Raw genomic sequence first — 23445 nt, forward strand, 5'->3', positions numbered from 1 at the left:
ATTAAATAGCCTCCATCTTTCTCCTTCAGTTTTTCTTTTCATTTCTTGTTTGTCAATATTCAGCATTTTTCCCAACAGCTTTATCATCCATTTGATCAGCTTTTCTTCCTTATCCTCAAATGTGTTCTGAGATCACATGGCTTTTCCATTTCTGGTGCTATCACTGCATCTTCTAATTTTTCATTTGTCTGTATGTGTCTGTTAATTCCTTGCTTTAGGTCCTCCATCTTTGGATCCGTTTCTTCTAATTTTCCTTCTGTTTTCTGGGTTATTAGTTCCTTCTTTGCAGTCATTGTCTGGATTTGTAACTTTAGGTTAGAAAATTGTTCTTTTATCTCATTTGCCTTATTTTTAGTCTCATCCTGAAATAAAACAATTGTCTCTTGGGTTGATTTAAACATGGAAAGAATTTCTTTCTGAGATTCATTAACATTTTCTTGTTGATATGTCAAGCTGGGAGCTTTGCAGACAGGTGTTGAAGATGATTTTTTATCATTTAAGGCTGAGTATGGAACAATCATTTTGTTTTTGTATGTAGTTTTTATAGTCCAATAAGGTCCCAAACCCAGATGAGCAGCCCAAGAGTTTTTGTTTTTCCCTTTTCCCAGCTGCAATCTACAAAAGTGAAAGTGTCCAGGAACAACAAAGAGTCCATGTATCCAATTTTCAGAAATTGACTGGACAAGTCCCTGCAGTTTTGCCGACAAGCCTTTGAGAAGTGGTTTGCCATTGCCTGTTTCCTAAGGCTGGCCCAAATGACTAACTCAAGATGACTCAGCCCACTTTGTGCCCAAGGCAGGACTTGCAATCTCCCTGTTTCTAGCTTGGTTACCTTAACCACTACACCAAACTAGCTATCATTTGTGCTTTCTTCAAACAAAACAAAAACAAAATAGTGAAAATACAGGTACTCTATTTTGTTCAAGAGTAGATTTTAGTATTAGGTTTATATTAGAACTGTTTCGTGATATAATTCTTAAGACTCTGTGAATTAATTTAGTTAAATTTATGCTGAGAGCTCAGGTGTTTCATATAAGGACCTATTCAAACACTGCTGTTCGACTTCTTTCCTAATTATATTGAGAGGGATATTAAGTTGCCTTCATCCAGAAATGAGAGCCAAAATGTTATGTTAAGGAACTTTCCCTTTTATATCTATCATAGGATAGTCTTCCCAGTCACAGTCCTTCCCCATCATTACAGCTTTTGCTAAACATGCCTTAGGCAGAGGGATTTTCATTCCTGCACCATTCACATTTCTCTGGCCTCCCTCAACAGGGTCAAAACATGATGATGATTCTCAAGGAGGACACAATGAACTTGGTGGATCCTTTGGATCAAAGCCTCATCCACTGCCAGCCCATCATCAATATTCGTGTTTGGGGTGTGGGCTGCAACAAAGGCAGGTGAGGAATAATGGTTAGGTCACAGAAAAGAGACCTTCTTATTGAAACCAAACTCCAAGGGCACGTCTACGTGTTGTATTAGTGAGTTATTAAGCTATAGATGCTGTTGAATTTAATATTTAGTATTTAAGATTATCCACCACCATCACCCTGACTTTCCCATGGGATCTTCTGCTACTTCTTTATGCCCTTTCCACATGCGACCACCATTTACTCCCGGGCTATTAATGGGGTAGCTGCTTCAGATACTCTTCATTAACCATTGTTTTTCCCCCCTACATGCTATGCTTGATCAAGGGACAGGTAAGTTCTCCTCTTCCTCCTGAAGCAAAGCTAATGCTTGGAGCCCGGCTCTTGCTCATTGGGCTCTCCTCTCCTTGCAGGGATTTTGCTTTCGTGGCGAGTGACAAGGACACGTGTGTGCTGAAGTGCCATGTCTTCCATTGCAATGTGCCTGGCAAGGCTATTGCCAAAGCTCTGCATGAAATGTGCTCCAAGGTATCCCTCCTGACTTGTAGCACAGTTCTTTACATTTATACATAAACACACACCACACACAAACACATCACGTATATGTGCATCCAGACACACATACCGTATGCTACATATGGAAAGGTTGTGGTTCCGAGGTGTACTTTTAGTGCAGCAAGAAGAGTTTTCAGTACTTTAAGTAAGTAACAGACGTCACTGATGTTTCGTTCTGCGGGAGTGGGAGACAAAATGAATATTAAAATAATCTTAGTCTCTTTATATACTTTCCAAATCAATGAAAAATTATTTAAAGGGAGTAAAGACTTTGCCAGTCTATCTCCGCATGATATTTCTCTGAAAATTGAAAGATAAAGTTAGGAGGGCAGAAACAAAAAATCCTGAAAATTTTTCCTCCTCCTCAGATTATACGACTCAGATTATAGCATATACGGTCCACTCATGCTTCCTAGTGCACACACATAGAAACAATGGGGAGTGGGGGCAAGCAGAAACACACATATGCCAGTATATGACATATTACTTAATTACACAAAAGAAGCCAGAGACACACACCTCCTGGAAAAGGGGCCAGAAACAATTCTAGAATCCTTGCTTGGCATCTTTTCTCTTCCTTTCTACTTTCCCCCGATCTTAATCTGCTACTGTACCTCTTGCAAACTTTCTGTTACTATACCTAGCAGCAGTTGTACAAATGTTTACAGCCTGCATCATTTGATTGTAATTCTGAATGTTTGTAAACTGTTTGCATTGTGGCCTCCTTGGTGCCTTTTGAGCTTAGTTGTTTGCTGCAAACTTTCCATTACCCAACTATGTAATATCACTCACATTCTTAATGTTACTTTGTCAGGTAATGAAACATCTGCCAACTAATAACCAAGTTTAGAGAGCCCCAAGAATTCCACCCTCCAACTCCAAGCTGCAGATATTCTCTTCTACAATTTATATTTGCAGACTGGAAACTGGAGGAAGCAGAAATAGACATACTTCAAATCTCATGCAGGAAACTGCGTGACAGAGCTAATATTATTCTGAGAATATAATAGCAGAGGAGAAGGGCAAAAATACATGGGATATGCTTAGAGGTAGTGAAACTATATTGAAGGATTAGTGAAGAAAGAAAAAGCAACTTCTATAGCAGCTATATTTTTTCGGGGCTTACCTGAAATGTACAATGCCTTCATATGTGGATAAGAGACAAAGCTGGAGGCTTAGGTAGTACTTTGTTTTTTAAAACGAATGTTTGGAGATTAATTTGCATAGAAGGAATTAGCATAATGATGTGTCCAATCCACCTTCCCTTAAACTCTTGCAGCAGAGAGATACAGCTATAATATTATGTCATGCCCCCATATACAGCAGGGTTTGCAAAATTGCTCTTTCTATTTAGGATGTATCCTGTGTGGTATTCTTACGTTGCATTGGCCACTAGGATATACTATGTGCTTGGACCTGGATAGCTTTAGCTGATATCTATAGTCATCTAAAATGTGACGGTCCGGAGTGTACATTCCTGAGAGAGGTGTTGAACCCCGTGGAATAACATCTGGTTATTCCTCTCTGTGGAGTTGCAATAAGGATAAAACCAGTTGCATGGGTGCTCTGGGTGGTCAGGATAGCATAGAAAAAGGCAATTATATCCAGAATAAAAAAAGGCAATTATATCCAGAATAAAAAAACACCACTGCAAATAGTAAAGCATGCAAGAAAGAAAAGAAAATTTGTTATAAGAACGAGTACCTTTGAATCTCAGAAGGGTATGGCTGACTGATGAGAACAAATGAGTTTGAAATGGCCATATCAGTCTCCCTTTAATTCTTTGTTAGCAATCCAAAAAATTTACACAAATAATGAGTTGTCACAGTTGCGACTACAGCTTGTGGATGGCCTTAGGTTAGGCTGATACAGGCAATAAGGTTTGGCCCGTAAGTTGCAACAAGTTCTAATGTTTCATCCTTTTTGAGCCTGCCTGTAAATAAATCATGGCAGTCCTGTTGATCCATTTTCCATTTTATGGGTGGCTACTCTATTTTGATTTATGCCTCACTCGTGTGTTTCTGTTGTACTGTATGTCTGTCTTCATAATCTGAACAGATAAGGTAATCATGTAGGTTTGCAAACAAGAAATTTTAATTATGGGATGAGTTGTTTTTTCCATTTCTTGTAAATTTTCCCCCACTAGGATTAAATCATGTTTTCTTGCTTTGTTAAGTTCCATCTTTGTGTCTCTATTTTCAGTTTTATGTTTACTTATTTGTTTTGCCTGCTCCTTCTCTGTTGTTGTTTCCTGGAAATTTTTTGTTGTTGTAAAGTTAATTTAGAGATAGATTGATTTGTATTTTCAAAGTTATTTTGGATTTCTTTGTGATTTGAACTCAGTGTTATTTGAATTAATTGCAGTATACTATATATCTCCTCCTGAGAGGTATTTATGTTTTCTTGGTGAGTTCTGTCTACATGTCTCTGATCCATGATGGCCAAAAGTTGGAGTTTTCCTTTTTATCTGCAAATAGCTTTAGAGTCCCTGTTAAATAGTTATTTGTAATCCAAAGAGTTCAAATTTTTCCCCCCTAAAGTTTATAATTCTCTCTTTGTCTGCAGCCCAGATTGTTGTCTTGTTGTCTATGGAAATCATAGCTATCATAATCTTCATCCATCACTAGGTATCAGCATCTATTTAGTTTTCAATATGAACAATGGTCTTTAAAATGAGAATCTTAACCATTCAACAATGCAATGGAGTGCAATGGAGGGAACAGGTTTGGGAAGGGATGAGGTGAATGAATTATTGCCAGACATAATGATGGTGACATATATTGGTGCAGAGGATTTCATTTAAATAATATTGATTTTAGTCATTGCTCATGAAGACTAGGTTTTAATTATTTAAATTACCACCAGGAAGTCTATTTATTATTTGAATAAAGGAAAGACCACTCAGGTGGTCTACTGTAACCTTGACACAGATTCATCAGTTCTCAAAGAACCATTTTAGGAAGCAGGCATAAACATTACCAAAGAGCAAACAGGAACAGGATCAAAAAAGAGCAGTGAAGTAACCAGGGATTGGGCAGTAAGACCTATGAAAAGCAGCTGCAGGAGACATATTCACAGAAAAGATTATTGAAAGATCTTCTTGATATGACTCTGAATACCTGAAAGGATGGTATGGTAAGAAAGTCAAAAACTGTTCCTTATGGTTCCAGAGTACAGGACAATGGATAATGGATTTAAACAACAGGAAGGCAGATTCCAACTGAATGTCAAGAAGAAACTGTTCACTGTAAAAAGGGTTCTATAGCAGAACCAACAATCAAGAAAACTAGTAGAGTCCTCAACATTGGATGTGTCCAAGCAGAGTTGAAGATGCCTTAATTTGAAGATGCCTTAATATGGTACTTCTCCAACTTCTCCTATTCCTTCTTTCTGGTGTTGCTGTCACCTGGTACTGCTACATTTATCACCACTGCTATCTTCCAGTCTGTCTAGTATTATGATGTCCGATTGATTAGACAGTACTTGCTTGCCTGCCTGGATCTGGAAATCTCAAGGCTCTTAGCCCTTTTATTTTCCACAACCTTCTGTGGGATTGAATTAGAATCTAGAATTAGGAGAGTCTAGCCCAGTGATGGCAAACCATTTCCAGACCGAGTGCCCATACTACAACCCAAAACCCACTTATGTATCATCAGGTGCCGGGTGAGCATGGCCCATTGGGTGGGTGTGGCCCATTGGGTGGGAGTGGCCCATTAGGTGGGTGTGGCTGCGGTGGTAATGGCAGACTGGGTGGGACCAAAAAGTTCAATCAATCAATTCCAACTTTGCGAGATCTATTTTTTTCCCGCGAGAAGTTGAAATTGATTGATTGATTGAACCTTTTTTTTTGCACACAGTGGTGGAAGTTTTATAAAACCCAGCTAAAGGCCTAGGACTGGGGCAACGGTGCACATGCCCACAGAGAGGGTTCTGTGTGCCACCTGTGGCACGTGTGGCATAGGTTCGCCACCACAAACCTATATTCTGTACAATAAATAGCCTATATTCTGTACAATAAATTTTATATATATTGGGAGATGTATGTGATTGATTAAATATTTTTTATAGTTGAAAAAAAAACTAACCTGTATGAAAAGTTTATTATTACAATCCAAAAGTCTATTTGACAATAGGAATAATGGTTCTTTTACAATAGGGGTAGGCACCTGTATCATTTACACATATTACAGAACTATTATTCCCAACAACTCCGGTCATTTTGACCAATAGTAAGAAATGCTACAAATTATACTATAGCAGATTTAGCATGCCACGTATCTCCATCTTATTATGAGAGTTTATGTGTACATATAATACATACACAAATACATATATTTTTTAATTCTAATTGAACTAGAGCTGATTGAATTCTTATAGGTTTCACAATTATGTATCAGGTTTCTTGTGAAATAAAATGATCAAATCATTATCCAATTTTTAATGAAATTTCAGTCTGGAAAAAAAAATCTGAATTATTGCTCACCAGCTCTTCATTCTAGAAGAGATTAAGCAAGAACCGGGTTGCACTGACAGCAGAGTCAGCTACAGTTTACCATTTGTTCCCTCAACATCTTGGAAGCTGTATTTCTAACTCTGCATTTGCCCTTTTTTGCAGTCACATCACATTGCTAAACTGATGGTTTTAGGAATAAGCGAGGGGGGGAGGGTCAGGAGAGGCTGCTTTAAATCAATTGATAATGATTGTGGTTCAGTTAAAAACTATTAGGAAGGAGCGTTTTGGCCTTTGGCGAGTACAGGATTTATCGACTGTTCTTTAAACAACAGCTTCTTTTCTCTGTCTTGGTGACTGAAGTCACCTCTTTTTTTTGCTGATGATTGTTATTACTAGTATTTTCTGTTCTCTGTATAAACTGTTCCATCTTCTTTTCCTTGAGCAGGAGATCCTGCCCACCATGCATCTATGACTGTCTGATTTCTTCATGTTTGTCGGAATCACTGTGTGATTTAACAGCAGTAAATGCCTTATTTCCTAAACTTGCAATTAGATGCCCGTGTTGAACTGAAAATTAACACTTGTATGTTTTCCTGTTTCTGGCTTTTTAAATTATAGCTTTTGTGCTCAGTCACTTCTCCCAAATAGGGGAGGGGCTAGTAACATGTCAACCCTAGAGGACCAGCAGTTTTTGTTAGAGAGTTACTTTTCATTATTGTAATATTTTATTTTTTATTGGCAAGAAAGTGTTCAGGTTGTGAGATTCCTGCCTATTTCCCAAACTGATGTAAAAGGGAGGAATGTTTGATAGAGGCATCCCCCAAGAGAGGAGGTAGCAACAGCAGAAAATAAAGCAAGAAGGCACAGCAGGGCATGTCAGACTCAGAGGACTCCTGGGAAAAGCAGTTTGACTTCCCACTTTTCACCTTATAGTTTCGGCCCTAGGTTAGGTTATCATGGCATGACATGAATGGATGAATCTATTGAGTACAAGCTGTAGAGTGAAGAAAAGGAGTTGGCATGGAGCCCTCATACATAGCAATTATAGAGGACTCAAGCTGTCCCATGTAGAAAGCAAAATTGATTCTTTTACCCTCTGGAACAATCTCAGCTATCTAGAACTCCCTAGAACAGGGCTTTGCAACCTTTTCACCCATTGCACCACTTTTAGGATATGGCAACATCCACTAGTCTCCTAGCAAGGTGTCAAAAACGTGATGACCCCCAAAAATAAATAAATAAAGGAAAAAAGTGATGAAGTACAGGTAGTCCTTGACTTACAGCAGTTTGCTTAGTGACTGAAAAAAGTGCCCCCCAAGCCACAGCCGAGCAAGACACCTGCCTTCTGGGCTCAGAAGCGCCAGGATCAGTGCCGAGCTCCAGCTGGAGCCTAGCGCTGATCCTGGTGCTTCCGCTCAGCCCTGACAGCCCTGCAGCTCCAGCCGTCTCTCGCTCAGGCTTGTGCGGTGCTGCCACCGGTTCAGCTCATTCCCCTCCCCCGCTACCACTTTTCTAGGATGGTCGCGTACCACCTGCCAGGTGCCAATGTATCACAGGTGGTACCCGTACCACTAGTTGAAAAGCCCTGCCCTAGAAGCCAAAGTATGTTGAGAAGACATAGCAAGTTGACAAAAGTTGGAAGCAGCATGCAAGAAGGCATCCTGCTTCCAATTATGAAGTTGAGGGGAAGCATTGATGATACACCTTGATACATTGCCACTATTTTGCTGTTATTCCCCTGAAAGGATGAGACCAATTTTAAACAATGGAATTTTCACTGTGTGTGAATATTCTTGTTATTTGATGGGCAAAGTCACTCCAATCTGCTTGGACTTAGACTCTGATTAGGTTAGTTTAGTTGAGGTGCCTGGGGCATGGTCTCATGTTAATTTGATGATGGGTTTGAGTCTGTGATTCCTGATGTGGCAGCTAGGGAGTTCAGCCACCTCTCTATTAGACCCAGTTCCCTCTTGCATTATTAGTGTGGCCCAGGAGATGGGCCATGGGTCCATGTGAATGGTATCAGCCTCTTTGAGGGAATGGGGTGATTTCTTGGGCCTTGAGGGAAGTGGTGGTGTGCTTCCTGCTCAAAAAGCTATTCTTGTACCCAATAATTTTGGGTAGCTATTGATCTGTCTCCAGCCTTCTTTTGGGGTGGGGGATAGATTGTTGAGAAGGTGGATGGACAGCAAAGGATCCTAGAGGAATCTATTATTCAGACCTTTAGTTGTGTTTCAGGCAAGGAGTCATCATGGAGATGAATTTGGTCATATGATTGAAGCTTTTTTTGTACGTACATAGTATTTACTATACTTTGTGAACATCCCTGGTAGTCATCAAAGTGTACAAATTGTGCAGTTTGGTCTCATTTTGTCAATAGGGGTCCACTTGGTTGATGCTTTGAAAAAATTCTTTTGAACCAGGCTCTCCACAGGCTTCATCAGAACCAGACTTCTAGTGGTTGGTAGTCAAGCAGCAAAGTGCCAATTAAGTTGTGCACCTGTTAGTAACCTCAACTAATAAGAGGATCAGATTGCATTTATTGAATGAGGGCGACTTGTTATTTGAGCTCTTATTTCTGCCCATACACTTGGAGCCCTTGCACTTTGCTTCTCAGTTTTACTATAAAAACATACTAAAGTAGGCTTTAAGCTATAATGCCCTTTTTCTATTTTACAGATTATGGCTCAGCAAGCAGTGGCAAGTAGCAGCCTCTCTCGATCCATTACCCTTGAATCTGTTTCTCCAAATGACATATCTCTGCAAGGTAACAAGATTCTAGACCAAGTTTCTTTAATTACATGCATTATATTTTTCCTCCCAATTACAGAAACGTAGTGATTATTCCTTAGGCTCTTCTATTAGGAATCACTACTCTTCACCTGGGACACGGTGGCTCAGTGGGTTAGGACGCTGAGCTTGTCGATCAGAAGGTCAGCAGTTTGGCGGGTCAAATCCCGAGTGCCGCGTAACAGAGTGAGCGCCTGTTACTCGTCCCAGCTTCTGCCAACCTAGCAGTTCGAAAGCACGTAAAAAATGCAAGTAGAAAAATAGGGACCGCTACGGTGGGAAGGTAACAGCGTTCCGTGCGCCTTTGGCATCTAGTCATGCCGGCCACATGACCACGGAGACGTCCTCGGACAAGCGCTGGCTCTTCGGCTTTGAAACGGAGATGAGCACCGGCCCCTAGAGTCGGAAACGACTAGCACGCATGTGCGGGGGAACCTTTACCTTTACCTTACTCTTCACCTTACCCCTGAAAGAACCTCTGCATTGGGATGAAAGATCGAATAATAAATCAGTATTTTCGCTATATAAAGTTGATTTGTTGAATTTCACCTTGGCACTTGTTGCTTGGTGCCTTTATCTTTGAATGGATTTTGTCTGACCTTCACAGTACCTTATGCATGGTAAATCATTTTACTGAATAGGTTCCGAGGTCTCTCAAACCTTTCCTGATGCATCATGGACTACAGTACACAGTAAACAGCAGATCATCATACTGTCCAGTTTCAAAATACACAACTGAATGTTTGCTATAATTGTAGAAGATCTTACCTGGAAAGTTAATACAACCCAGGTGGCCAGAAAGGCCCAACAGAGACTTCACTTTCTCAGGGTCTAGCAGAAGAACAGGGTAGAACAATGGCTAATGACCCTCTTTTACCAGTCTACTATAGAGAGCGTCCTCTTGTACTGTATTGTGGTTTGGTATGCTGGTCTGACAGCCGTGGATAGGAAAGCATTACAGAGGGTGGTGAGCACAGCACAAGACATTGTGGGCTGTCCCCTGACACCACTGGATGACATCGCCAGGGCTCGCTGCCTTGGAAGAGTGAGGAAAATTCTCAGGGATCACTCACACCCTGGACGGTATCTCTTTACTCTCCTACCATCGGGTAGGAGATACAGGAGTATAGCCAGCCATACTAACAGGCTGAAGAACAGCTTTTATCCATGGACTGTTAGGCTTTTGAACGGGAAATAGTTTTATAAACTTTATGCATGATTGACTTGCGAGGCCGGTGCGTTGTGCAATTAGCTCACATGGTGTAATAAGATGGAGGGTTTGTTGCCATTGTGAGTTGGGGGTGGGGGCATGAAGGGAGGATCAGCCAATCTCAATGTATACGTGGTTGTACTTTCACAATAAAGGTTCATTCATTCAGAAGAATTCAGGAAATGGGTGGGAGGTCAGAGAGGTGATCAGTGAAGAACACGCCACCAAAACATTACTGGCAGACTGAAGTCCCTGTGTTCTGGCAATCTACAGAGGCATTTCATTGGTATTCTTTGTTTTCAGACAATGAAGGAACTGATGTCCTCTTGATTGCCCCATATTATAACCTGCAGTGCAGCATTTGATACCTCCTATAAAAACTTCCATTTCTTAGATTGATGGCACTCTTAGGAACCAATGAATGAACTCAGTAAGACTTACTGTAGGATCATGAGGAAACACTTGATTACTCACTCCGAGTGCCATGTTTCAGTATCTCCTTATTTCCGATAAGATTTATTTTCTGAACAACAGATTGCAACAGATCTGTTCTCTTTTTGTTCCTGCAGCTGATATATTTGATGCTGTGAGAAAATCTGTTCAGAAATACAAAGCTTTCTATATCGGCACCTTACCAGTATCTAAATCTATGGGTAGGTATTTCCTAGCGACTTCTGCGACTTATGTTTATAGCTGGCTTCATAAATATTGTAAGGTGTAATCTTGTCTATTTTATTAGCATTTCTACAGTTGTGAAACTCACTTCTGCATTATAAGTTGCCATTGGTGGTTTATTTTTATGCTTACAGGAATCTTGCCAGGTATATGGAAAAAGGAATAATTCTGTTGATGAGATTCCTGTGCAATAATGCTTTCTTCTCTGTGTTGGATACACTGACCACATCAACAACGCTATCAGCTCTGAGTTGCAAATATCTGCAGCTATTTGCTGACCTGATAAATGGCAGCAAAGAGAAACTACTAACTCTAATTTTTGCAGCTGAGATCTGGCAACTTGAAATGAAAATCCATTGGTTTTGTTCGTATTGTAGTTTGCTCTTGAGTTAAAGCCATGTTAGGGTTGACAGGAAGTGACAAGAATCAGGTTGAAGTATAGATTTGATTAGAAAATGATTAAGGAACGAAGAGTTAAATACTGCTTTTCTTTGATGTTCTGTTTCACCTTAAAAATTAAATATAAAAATCTATAATAAAACGCTTTAATAACTGTTTGTCAAGAAATCAACAAGTTCATCGTGTCATCTTGTTACTGTGCCTGTTACAAGTTTCTGTGATTTGTAGCGGTTAAAGCTGTAGGGTGAAGTTAAAGGAAACGGTAGCAATGTTTGAAGTTACTATATTTTTTGGGGGGGGGGGATAGATGGATATTTCTCTAAAACTAGCTGTTCTCTTGAAAAATCTCAAAACAGATGGTTTCTTTAATTACCTTTCCTCATCTTTGGCCTTGGAAGGAATCTTAAGCAGCCAAGTTGCCTTGACTGGAGTTTTGGAATTCAGTCCCTGGATCCTGAAATTACCTATACTGCAGCTAATGGTGAAAAATGGCTTGGCTTATTCATTTCTTTCCTGCCTTGGCACTTTAGGGATTGATGTGCTAAATAATGCCATTGAAACTCTGATGGGCAGCTGTAACCGTGAGCAGTGGATTCAAGCTGTGGTTAGTGTTTCAGACTCAGTGATGCAAGCAGATCAGACTGAAGTAAGACTCTTTGTGATATTATTACACAGTGGAATCTTTCTATTCTCACCAAATATCTGAGTATGACCTTGCTATCCGTCTCCTATATGGGCTATGGCCTGCTTGCTCTGCATATCCCAGAAATCGAGGAATCAGCCAAGGAAATACTTGACTGAAAACTGATAGTTGGAATTTTTCTCATCATGATTGATTGAATGCTATTACCTCGAGTAAGGGTTGGCAGTCTTTTTCCGTAGAGGAGCCAAGAAGCCATCTGCTGCTACCCTCATTTTTTGAGCAGGTGGAGAGCACTCTCTCCCTCCCTGTTGTGCGTTGGATAAGTATATTTCTTTTTGGGACCAAGGGCTGAACGGTTTTGGCTGGTGGGCATATCTGGCCTATTGGCCATAGATTGCTGACCCCAATCAGATCTTGGCTGCAAAATCCAGATAATGGTTACAGGTAGTCCTCTACTCACATCTGGTCACTTAGTGACCATTCACAGTTATGATGCCCCCCCCAAGTAACATTTTGGGCACTTGGCTATAGGGTCCATCTGTTTGCCTTGTCATACAGTCATGTGATCATGATTTTTGAGCTGTGGTTCCTCAGTGGTTAGAATATAGTATTGCAGGTTGACTCTGCTCACTGCCAGAAGTTCGATCCTGACCAGGTCAAGGTTGACTCAGCCTCCCATTCTTCCAAGGTTAGTAAAATGAGGACCCAGATTGTTAGGGGCAATATGCTGACATATTGCAAACTGCTTAGAGAGTGCACTATGGAGTGGAATATAAGTCTAAGTACTAAGTGCTATTTTTGTCATTTTTTGCCAAAAATTGGCGCTACTTCCAGAGAAAACTTACTTTCCATTTACTTACTTTCAGGAGAAGATAGTTAAAAAGCTTAACTTTGTTACTTTGGCAAGGTTCCACAGTGATTTTTTAATCTGTGCTAGCCCTTTGCTGTCAGTATTAAATGATCCTGCCAAAGACAAATATTTCAATGATCCATTGATTCCAGTGGGAGTCAATTACAGTTAATTATCCCATAGAGGTCAGTTGGATTTTAATATGTTTAGCTTTGTATGTCACAAATTCAACTGATTTTCATTAGAATATTAAGCACTTCCATTAATCTTTCTCATTGAGAACCTTAGTATCCTTAAATTTGGTTGAGGTTTGTCTATAGTTCAACCTAATTTATTAAATATAAATTGAAAAAACCAATAATAAATGTTAAAGGGTCATTCTTGACCTTTATTAACCTGCTCAATAATACTAGTTTTCAGAGACGGTTGATACATCCAGATATAGTTACATCCTATTTGTTCCACTGGTTTCAATGAGCACTAAGTACTGCTTTCTGCAAAATGGAATTTACATTTGCAAAACACATAGCCCTATTACGTTATTCTTCCAATAATGTTTACTTTTAACATATTGCATGAAACTATAAACTAGAGATTTCAAGCCCTGTCTGCTGGATTTATACAACATAATGTGATTTGTTTGAATTTGCTAGGGCAAAATTCAGCCATGGTGACTTGTAAAGCATAGTTTATAGATATCTGAATACCACTGCACCAATTTCACCGTTTGTTAAATCATGTCTTACAGTTGCATATGATCTAGCTGTCTGTCTCAAGACGTCCACCTACTACCATACACAAAAGTCACTGCATCACATTTATGGGGCTGATCACATATTTCATCTTTGTTTTAGGAATAGGGTTTTTTTTAAAGAAAGAAAGTATACATTTGATTCCTGTGTGAAGAACACCTAAAGCTTGCAACTAGTACCTGGAGGACAATCAGAATGAAATGCAATGGGTACCCTTAGTATAATCTGATTGGATTGTTCTGTATTGTTTAAGGCTGAAGAGGAAGAAGATCCTTGCATTTGGGAATGCCACGTACGCTACGTGACTTTCATTGGGATTGGGAGAGATGCCCACACATTTGGACTTATTGCTGACATGGGGAAACAACACTTCCAGTGCACAGCTTTTTGGTGTGAACCAGATGCTGGAACCATTTCAGAAGCAGTGCAGGCTGCATGTATGGTAAATGCTGTGAAAGTAAAACAAACCAAAGCAGATTTCAGGAAAAGTATTAGTCTTCTAAAGAAGCTTCCTCTTAAGTTTGGCATACATTTTATCTTCCTACCATTCTTGGTTCCACTCCCCATCACACTCAAGACATTGCTTTTTGGCTCAGTATTCACCGTTCTTGAAATGCTTGAAGAGAAAAGAAACAAGGGTCTTGTTCTAAAGAAGAAAATATTATTGGATATTGCCATCTAGAATAAACCACCTGAAATATTTTATTCTGTCTAACTGAGGACTTCTAAACCATTCTGCCAGAACTATTCCCTGCAGCCTAGCTCTAGGGAAAAAAAAGAGAAAGTCAGACCTTAATTAACATTATGGACATCAAATCAATTTTTTTGTTCAGATTATTTGGTATAATATTGTTACGCATCATAGCTGATAATAAGGGTCTAGCCAGAAAATCAGAATATCACCAAATAATTGAACTTAAGGGACGCGGTGGCTCAGTGGGCTAGGACGCTGAACTTGTCGATCGGAAGGTCGGCAGTTTGGCGGGTCGAATCCCGAGTGCCGCATAGCAGAGTGAGCGCCTGTTACTCGTCCCAGCTTCTGCCAACCTAGCAGTTCGAAAGCAAGTAAAAATGCAAGTAGAAAAATAGGGACCACTACGGTGGGAAGGTAACAGCGTTCCGTGCGCCTTTGGCATTGAACTTAGCCTCCCATCGCCCGGTTCACTCCCACAGAGTCGGCCTCCTCAGGGTTCCGTCGGCCAGGCAATGCCGGCTGGCGACCCCCAGGGGGAGAGCCTTCTCTGTGGGCGCACCGACCCTCTGGAATGAATTGCCTCCGGAGCTGTGGACGGCCCCTGACCTTCAGTCCTTCCGCTGTGACCTGAAGACCTGGTTGTTCGAACAAGCGGGCCTGGACTGACTACGATTTTTAATTAGGCTTTTACTGGGTTAAATTGTTTTGTAATTTCGTATTTATTGTTTAATTCTCTTTTAAATTTTTTACTCTATGTTTTTTAATTTTTATTGTTGTGAGCTGCCCTGAGTCCTCAGGGAGAAGGGCAGCATATAAATTTAATAAAATGAAATGAAATAAAATGAAATAATCATTATATAGATGAATTATAAAACACCTGGCCAGTTCTGGCTGCAGTATCCTTTATGCAATTTTGAATGAGTATTTTCAAATTAAACCATAATATTTTACATATTCAGGTTTTTCCAAATAACATACTGGGTTGTATGTTCTTACAATATCAGGAGAGAAGCTTACAGCATCTTGGCTGAACTTGAAAAAGCTAGGCAAAAAGCTAGCTATGCTGGCTCAGGAATTCTGGGAGTTGAAGTCCATGAGTTATAAAAGAGCCAAGGTTGCCTACCCCTGACCTAGTCATACTGAAATGGGAAACATTTGTTTGTAGTCTAGCTTGAGAAGTAAGAAAGGAAGACATTTCAAACTGTAAACTTGCCATATTTTATCTTTTAGTCAACAGGAAACTGAATGAGTCTTTGCCATTATATAATAGGGAGAAGATTTTTAGGACAAAACACACGTTAATTTAGGTTTTTGTAGCTGTATAATCTCTAAATTCACTGCAACTTATGTGTTTCTTTGATAGGTGCAGTATCAAAAGTGCTTAGTGGCCTCACAAATGAGAAGAAAAAATAATTCACACTCCATGATGAAGCTGAAAAGGACAATGTCGCTCGATTCACCCGTTTGTTCATTTCCCATCACAGGACCCTCCTTGCAGAAAACAAGCAGTGGGGCCGCAATGTGCAAGAGGGGAATGTTTTCTTTCTTTGAAACCTTCCGCCAAAAACATTCCACGCTACACACTTCCTAAGATGAAAACAAAGTTTGGCGGCGGTCCCAGATGACCCTTAATGGCACTGCCCAATGATGTCCAGGCTAAGAATGTAACTAGCATAATTTTGTTTGTGAACCTCCTTCACTGAAGCGGAAAAACTAATACAGCCAAGCAAAACTGGATCCTAAAAAAGGATCCTGACAGATTCTGGACACGCTATGCATATTTCTTCCAGTTCTTTGCTACATAGAAACTCTGAGGGAGAGGCAAGCTTGTGGGGGAGGGGGAGGGGGAGGGGGGGCAGGGGAGAAGCAATGCTGCACAAAACCATTTGAAGGTGCTGCTTCCTATTCAGGGCAAGCAACATCACCATCACGGCTTAAACTTAAAAGTCTTGCTCCAATTGCCCAGGGATTGATAGGTCTGAGCAAAGCAGCCAATTCATCTTCATTCAGTAACAGCACGTTTTTTTATGATTGAAACTGTGGACATTAACACGGTTCCTTTCCTAGCTGTAGTTTGAACTCTTGGAATGTGATCCTGGAAAAAAAAGGCTCAAGAGAAGAAAAGAAACTGCTGACTCTCTAGGTACATGTTTGGATTAGTTGTAAGCTCTTGATCTGTGAGGCAGAAATAGAAATGATGTTATTCCTGGAAAACTAATAAATAATTTGACACCATCATTCTCCAAGCTAATGCCACGCAAATGTGTTTGGACCGCTAAATCTCAATATTTTCATCCAATTTTCATATCAATCTATGCATACTTCTCACTGTACTAGTTTGTATAGTTTCCCCTTCTGAATATATATATTTGTTTTTTAATTTGGTAAAATCTGCATTCATCTTTTAACATTTGAACATCACTGATAAGTAGTGTTGCCAGTCATGGAGGTACCAGGAAACAACTCTTCTGAAACAGGCACCTGACTATAATAAGCAGATAGATCAGATGGTGCACAAAATCCCAGTGTTTTCTAACAAAACGTTTGTAAGCAAACTATGCATATGTATAGTGCTTGCCTACAGGACTGTTGTTTATAACATGGCCATTCTACCAGTCTGACACTTGAATTGGAAGCATCATCTAGACTCAGACCATCATTTGATGAGCCAACGTTGGTGATTCAAATAATAAGGAAGATTTCTTTTTCAAAAGATGTAATACTGAATGCCTGTTGCACTAGCAGTGAAAACGACTACTAGATCAGCGATCCCCAACCTTTCCAGTTTGGTGGCCCGAAGGGAAAGGGAGGAGCAGGGAAATGTGCATGCGCATGAGCACAAGGGCAAACGGGCACGCACACAGTGGTGGCGCTAGCACCCGTGCACATGTGCAAGTGGGCCATGTGCATGTGCAAGCAGGCCATGTGCATGCACGAACGGGCTGTGTGCATGTGTAAATGGGACATGCGCACCTGTAGTGGTGCTGGCGATGGTGTGAGTGCCTGCGCACCTGTGCAAGCGGGCTGCTAGCGGCTGTTCACATGTGCACATGGGCCACTAGCACCCACATGCATGTGCAATCAGGTCGCTAGCAGTCCCATGCATGTGCAAACAGGGCCGCTAGTGCACATGCGGCAGCAGCAGTGCCAGCATGAGTGGGGGATGCATGCAAGTTGCCGGCCATTTCCCCTCCCCGATGGCCAACAGGCTGTGGCCCAGTACCGGGCCGTGGATCACAGGTTGGATGGAATCTATACAATGGATAGATGACATTGGTAGGAAGAAGGATGAATCACCAAATGCATTACATTTTATGTTTCAGTTTCATTCTTGATATAATTCCTTTTCTTTCATTTAATAAGTAATCCTGGATGAAGATAGACTCAAGTCTACCTCAGTGATACTTTCTATCTATCTACATTGTGCAAATAAAGTACTAAATATATTAAAGCTATATTTACTTTATGTTTGGTCTCTATCTCCTGACATTTCTACTGGTGCTCAAATGAGTGGCTGTATACATATAGCGTAAATGAACCAAGTTTTAGATCCAACAGTTAGTTCCAACAGTTTTAGACAAATTATTAGAACTCTACATAATTATGCAAAACTTGTCCTTAATATTTCAGCCTTTAATAATGATTTCACAATTTTATTCAGGATAAATATTATGCCAACAGATGTATTAGTTAGTTCCCTTAGTTCTTATCTTAGTTCCCTCCTCAGAGGCATTTATCACTATTCACAGGTAACCCAAGGAAACATCATTTATAAAGAGCAATAATTTTATTACTGATGTGTAACAAATAAATAACCTAGCTGACATCTTTGTCATCCAAAAGATAAAAGAGAGTACTAGATGGACAGCTACACTGGACCTAATTCTTACTAAGAGAGGAGAAATGATAGAGGGGTTGAAGTTGCAGGAACTTTGTGGGAGAGTAACCATGTCATATCATTCAGTATACTGCAGACACAAGCAGTAGAAAATAATCAAATCAGTGTCTCAGACTTTAAAAGAGCTGATTATAACAAACTTATAGAGAGCTTGGAAAGAATTCCATGGATGAAAATCTTAAAGGAAGAAACAACTAAGAAGTTTAGGAAACTCTGAAAAATATGAATATAAAAGCCCAGTCAAGCACAATACCACTGAAAAAGAAAAATAAGAAATCCGAGAAGAAACCAGCATGGTTGCACAAAGATCTCCCTGATAAACTGAAAGATAAAAATGATAAACGTAAAAAATGGAAAGAGGGCCACATAACTAAGGCAGAATACCTCCAAAGATGAAGTCAGGAAAGCTAAGACTCAGAATGAACTAAGACTTGCAACAAATGTCAAAAATAATAATAAAAAAGTTTCTTTTAACATATAAAAAGAGGGAGGTGGTGGCTCAGTGGGTTAGGACGCTGAGCTTGTTGATCAGAAGATCGGCAGTTTGGTGGGTCAAATCCCGAGTGCCGCATAACAGAGTGAGCGCCTGTTACTCGTCCCAGCTTCTGCCAACCTAGCAGTTCGAAAGCACGTAAAAATGCAAGTAGAAAAATAGGGACCACTACGGTGGGAAGGTAACAGCGTTCCGTGCACCTTTGGCGTCTAGTCATGCCGGCCACATGACCACGGAGACGTCCTCGGACAAGCGCTGGCTCTTTGGCTTGAAACAGAGATGAGCACTGGCCCCTAGAGTCGGAAACGACTAGCACGCATGTGCGGGGGAACCTTTACCTTTACCTTTTAACATATAAAAAACAAGAAAAAGAAACAATTAGTCCACCAATGGGAGAAGATAGCAAGGAAGAGATGGCCAGCAGGGAGAAAGCACAGCTGCTTAATTCTTCCTTTGCATCTGTCTTCACACAAAAAGAAAATATACCCCAACCTATCAAAGAGAGAACCATAAAAGACAGACTAGGAATTCAAATTAAAATAGGGAAGAGAATGGTAAGAAAAGGAAAAAAAACAGATCCAGGAAATTACAGACCAATCAGTCTGGAAGATGCTATAAAAGATAATCAAGCAACAGATCTGCTTGATTCAATTTATCTCTTTGTGAGTGTTTTGCTTTAGGTATTCCCTGATTTTTGCTGCAATCAGTCCTTTCCTAGTAAAAATAATTTTTCTCTGAATCTATGGAGTCAAGGGTTGTCTTTCCTAGGGATTGATTGGAGGCAGCCCTGGTACAACCTAGAACTAAGGAGAAATTTCTTGACAGTGAGAACAATAAACCAGTGGAATTTCTTGCGTTCAGAAGTTGTGGATGCACCATTACTGGAGGCTTATTTTAAAAAGACAAGTCATTTCTCTGAAATAGTATAGGATCTCCTGCTTGAGCTGAGGGTTGGGCTAGAAGATCTCTAATATCCCTTCTTATTCTATTCTGTTCTGTTCCATTCTATTAATTCACTTTTAAAATGTGGTGTAATACTAATATTTTAAATACTAAATACAATTGGTATAAACATTATGTTATGTTCTCCTGGCTACTTTCCTTAGCGACCAGAGGCAAGGTCGCCTAGCCAATAACAAGACACAGTAACGGCCTTTTGTTTCATTTACTGCAGTAAGCAGGGAGAAAAGCTATCAAAGCTTGGTTCTCTCCAAAATTCCAACCCAAAATGTTCCTTTCTTTATACAACCCTGTCCCGGCTGCCACATCCCTCCTCGTTCCCCATTGGCTGAGGTACTATGACCACCTCGTACAGATTTCCTGCTATCTTCCTTAAACATACTAAATGAAACTTCACATGTACAAGATATTAGACATATCCAATTGTTTGTTTTGAGTTCTTGGCCCCTTTTTATGGCTCTTTAGAACAATAGGTTCTTTTCTGTTTTTCAGTTCAATCTGCCTTTCCAGCTAATTTTTGGCTATGTGTCTATTTTACATCCTCCCTTTATGCTACCATTTCCTAGTTCCTTGTTGTAGTTTCTTTGGCATGTTTGTTTCTCCACTCAGTAAGTTTCCACTACAGAGCAGATTCAATTCTAAATTTTTCTTTCAATATTAAATTTTGAAAAAGTTTCATTTACTTCTATCAATTATAATTACATATGTTATGATTAAAATTACCAAATCTATGGGAAGAAAAGAATTACAAGAAATAAGATCTCAATATAAAATTAATTAATTTTTTTATTACAGCTAGGCCATAGAGAAACATACCGTTCCATCTTCTCATGTTTAGAATATAAAAACATTTCAAGCATTTGTGAAGAACACATATGTGAAATTTATTTCTTGGTTTCAGAAGTATAAATTTCTTTGCTCAGTCCCAGACTTGTCAACCCCAAAGTTTTTCATAAAATGTCAAGTCCCATATTTTAGGACTATAGATCAACATTACATTTTATTACTACTTTCCTCCTACCCCATCCCCCACATGCTAATGCATGTTGTAGTTTGAAACCAAACAGTAGCCATGACTGGTCATGACCAAATCATGAGTTAAAGAGCTTTAATGTTTTAAAATGTCAGCAATGTTGACTCCTAGCAACTACCTAGACAAAACACTGTAGGTTTCCTAGCAAGATTTCAGAAGTGGTTTGCCATTGCCTTTTTCCTAGGGCTAAGAGAGAGTGACTGGCCCAAGATCACCCAGCTGGCGTTGTGCCCAAGGCATTGTCATGGTCTCCTGTTTTCTATCCTCGTGCCTTAATCACTGCCTTAAATCCCTTTTAAAGATTCTTCCAGAAATCCAATATTTACAAAACTATATTTTCCCATGAAATTAACATCATTCTCAAAATATAACTAAATATTGATTTTCAAAAATTGGAGATTCCAATTCTCACTCCATGTTTCATATATATACGTAGCTAATGCTATATTTCATGCTATTTTTACTTATTTGTGTGGGAATATTCTGATCCAGCTTTGCTTATGCTATAACCGCTTGACTTTAGTAAAAGAATCTTTCACCTCAAAGAATAGAGTTGAGGGTCTTTCTTTCCTAAATGCCCAAGCCGGAACAAGCCTGACAATTAGGTTGTGACAGTTGCAGTCTCCATATTCAAAGAAGGTAGGAAGGATGATATAAATTTACTTAATGCTAATTGCTAATTGGGAAGCGGTGGCTCAGTGGGTTGGGACGCTGAGCTTGTCGATCAGAAGACCGGCAGTTTGGCAGGTCAAATCCTGAGTGCCGCGTAGCAGAGTGAACACCTGCTACTTGTCCCAGCTTCTGCCAACCTAGCAGTTCGAAAGCATGTAAAAATGCAAGTAGAAAAATAGGGACCACTACGGTGGGAAGGTAACAGCGTTCTGTGCGCCTTTGGCGTCTAGTCATGCCCACCACATGACCACGGAGATGTCCTCGGACAAGCGCTGGCTCTTCGGCTTTGAAACGGAGATGAGCACCGGCCCCTAGAGTCGGAAACGACTAGCACGCATGTGCAGGGGAACCTTTACCTTTACCTAATTGCAAACGTCATGGGAGACATCTCTAATGGAAATTAAAGACTGGCTGGTACAAGAAAATTTCCTAGTGAGGTGCAGGTAGATTTTTAGGGAAGGTCAGTCTACTCTTGACTATTGTCTAATACTCCAATCTTTAATATTGCAATCTCTTTATATGTGTTTTTTTATTGACATGAAAGCATTGTTTGATTCCATTTCCTATGGCATATTCTGGACAAAATTAGAGACTGCCTTGATTGATTCCTCCTGCTTATTCTTTATATAGACTCTTTATAGCAGCACCTCCTTGAAGGTCAGGCACATTTATCAAGTTGTTTGAACATGGGTGTGTGTGTGTGTGTGTGTGTGTGTGTTCAATTAATATTTATACTTTAGCAGGTCACTTAAGCAACCTGAACTTTCATCCTTTCTGTAAGCTTTTACAATTAGGGAAGAAAAATTGAATACACAAATACTTTGGCCAGCTAATGAAAAGAGAGGACTCATTGGAAAAGATCCTGACGTTGGAAAAGATTGAAGGCAAAAGGAGAAGAGGACAGCAGAGGACAAAATGGTTAGTGTCATCAATGCAATGAACATGAATTTGGGCAAACTCTAGGATACAGGGGAGGACAGGAGAGTCTGCTGTGCTACAATTCATGGAGTCACAAAGAATCAGATATGACTTAGCAACTGAACAACAAGAAGAAAAACCAAATGCATAGGTTTAGAATGGGTGGTACCTGGCTTAACAGCAGAAACTGTGAGATGGATTAGGTGTCCTAATGGACCACACTTGATTATGAGCCAACAGTGTGCTGCAGCTTCCCAAAAAAGCCACTGCAGTCCTAGATTGCATCAACAGAGGGATTGTTCTGTACACAACTGCACAGCCTCGTGATTGGCTAATCCAACCGGCGGGAATTCCTGGACACCGGGTTGGGTGCCTGAGGCAAGGTGGGAGATTCCAGTTGGTGGGTTGGCTAGCGTCCGGCGGTTGCCGGACATATAAGCGACCCGGGGCATTGCCAGTCCAGTTCTACCACATGCAGCTAAATAAACAGTCTAGATCCTGATCCATCTCCGTGTTATCTGTCGCCCGACCGGACACAACAGTGGCGACGAGGATGGGATCACGGCCGAACAGCGGAGAAAAGGGCGCATGAGCAGGAAGCGCGCGGAGCGGGAAATTCAAATAGCCGTCAGCAGCACAACGAGTCTTCAGCCCAGCAGCACAGGATCGCGGACGGGAAGCAAGAATGGCTCAAATCGGCTCAGTGAGAGAATTCGACCCCAAATATCCGGAGGACTGGGAGGAGTACGTCGGCCAGGTCGAGGGGTACATGTTAGTGAACGGCATAACCGAAGACCGGAAGAAGGCTGCCGCACTACTAACAATCAGCGGTACACCGGTCTACCGGGTCGCCGTTGGCTTGTGCCAGCCGGCTGCTGTTGCCAGTGTGTCTTATGCCGAGCTCTTAGCGAAACTCAAAGAGCACTTCACCCCCAAACGATCGGAGCTTTTCTGGAGAAGGATCTTCGAGAAAAGGAACCAGAAGCTGGGGGAATCCATAACAGAATTCGTGGCTGCAGTCAGGGAAGCCGCACTCCATTGTAAATACGACAATCTGGAGGTGCGAATTAGGGA

At 40.5% G+C, this 23445-nt stretch overlaps 1 protein-coding gene across 1 annotated transcript in view; it reads left to right on the plus strand.

Moving 5' to 3' along the window:
- APBB3 (amyloid beta precursor protein binding family B member 3) overlaps positions 1-16218 on the plus strand; it is a 34927-nt gene extending 18709 nt beyond the window's left edge. The window contains exons 6-12 of the mRNA XM_081324780.1: positions 1279-1406; positions 1790-1904; positions 9064-9151; positions 10954-11037; positions 11989-12104; positions 13957-14145; positions 15761-16218. Of these exons, the coding sequence (XP_081180906.1) occupies positions 1279-1406; positions 1790-1904; positions 9064-9151; positions 10954-11037; positions 11989-12104; positions 13957-14145; positions 15761-15988 (948 nt within the window). The 3' untranslated portion in view covers positions 15989-16218. The remainder of the gene's footprint in view (positions 1-1278; positions 1407-1789; positions 1905-9063; positions 9152-10953; positions 11038-11988; positions 12105-13956; positions 14146-15760) is intronic.
- Positions 16219-23445: the final 7227 nt, after the last annotated feature.

Source organism: Vipera berus (genome assembly GCF_964194415.1).
Source record: "Vipera berus genome assembly, chromosome: 3".
Taxonomy (NCBI): Eukaryota; Metazoa; Chordata; class Lepidosauria; order Squamata; family Viperidae; genus Vipera; species Vipera berus.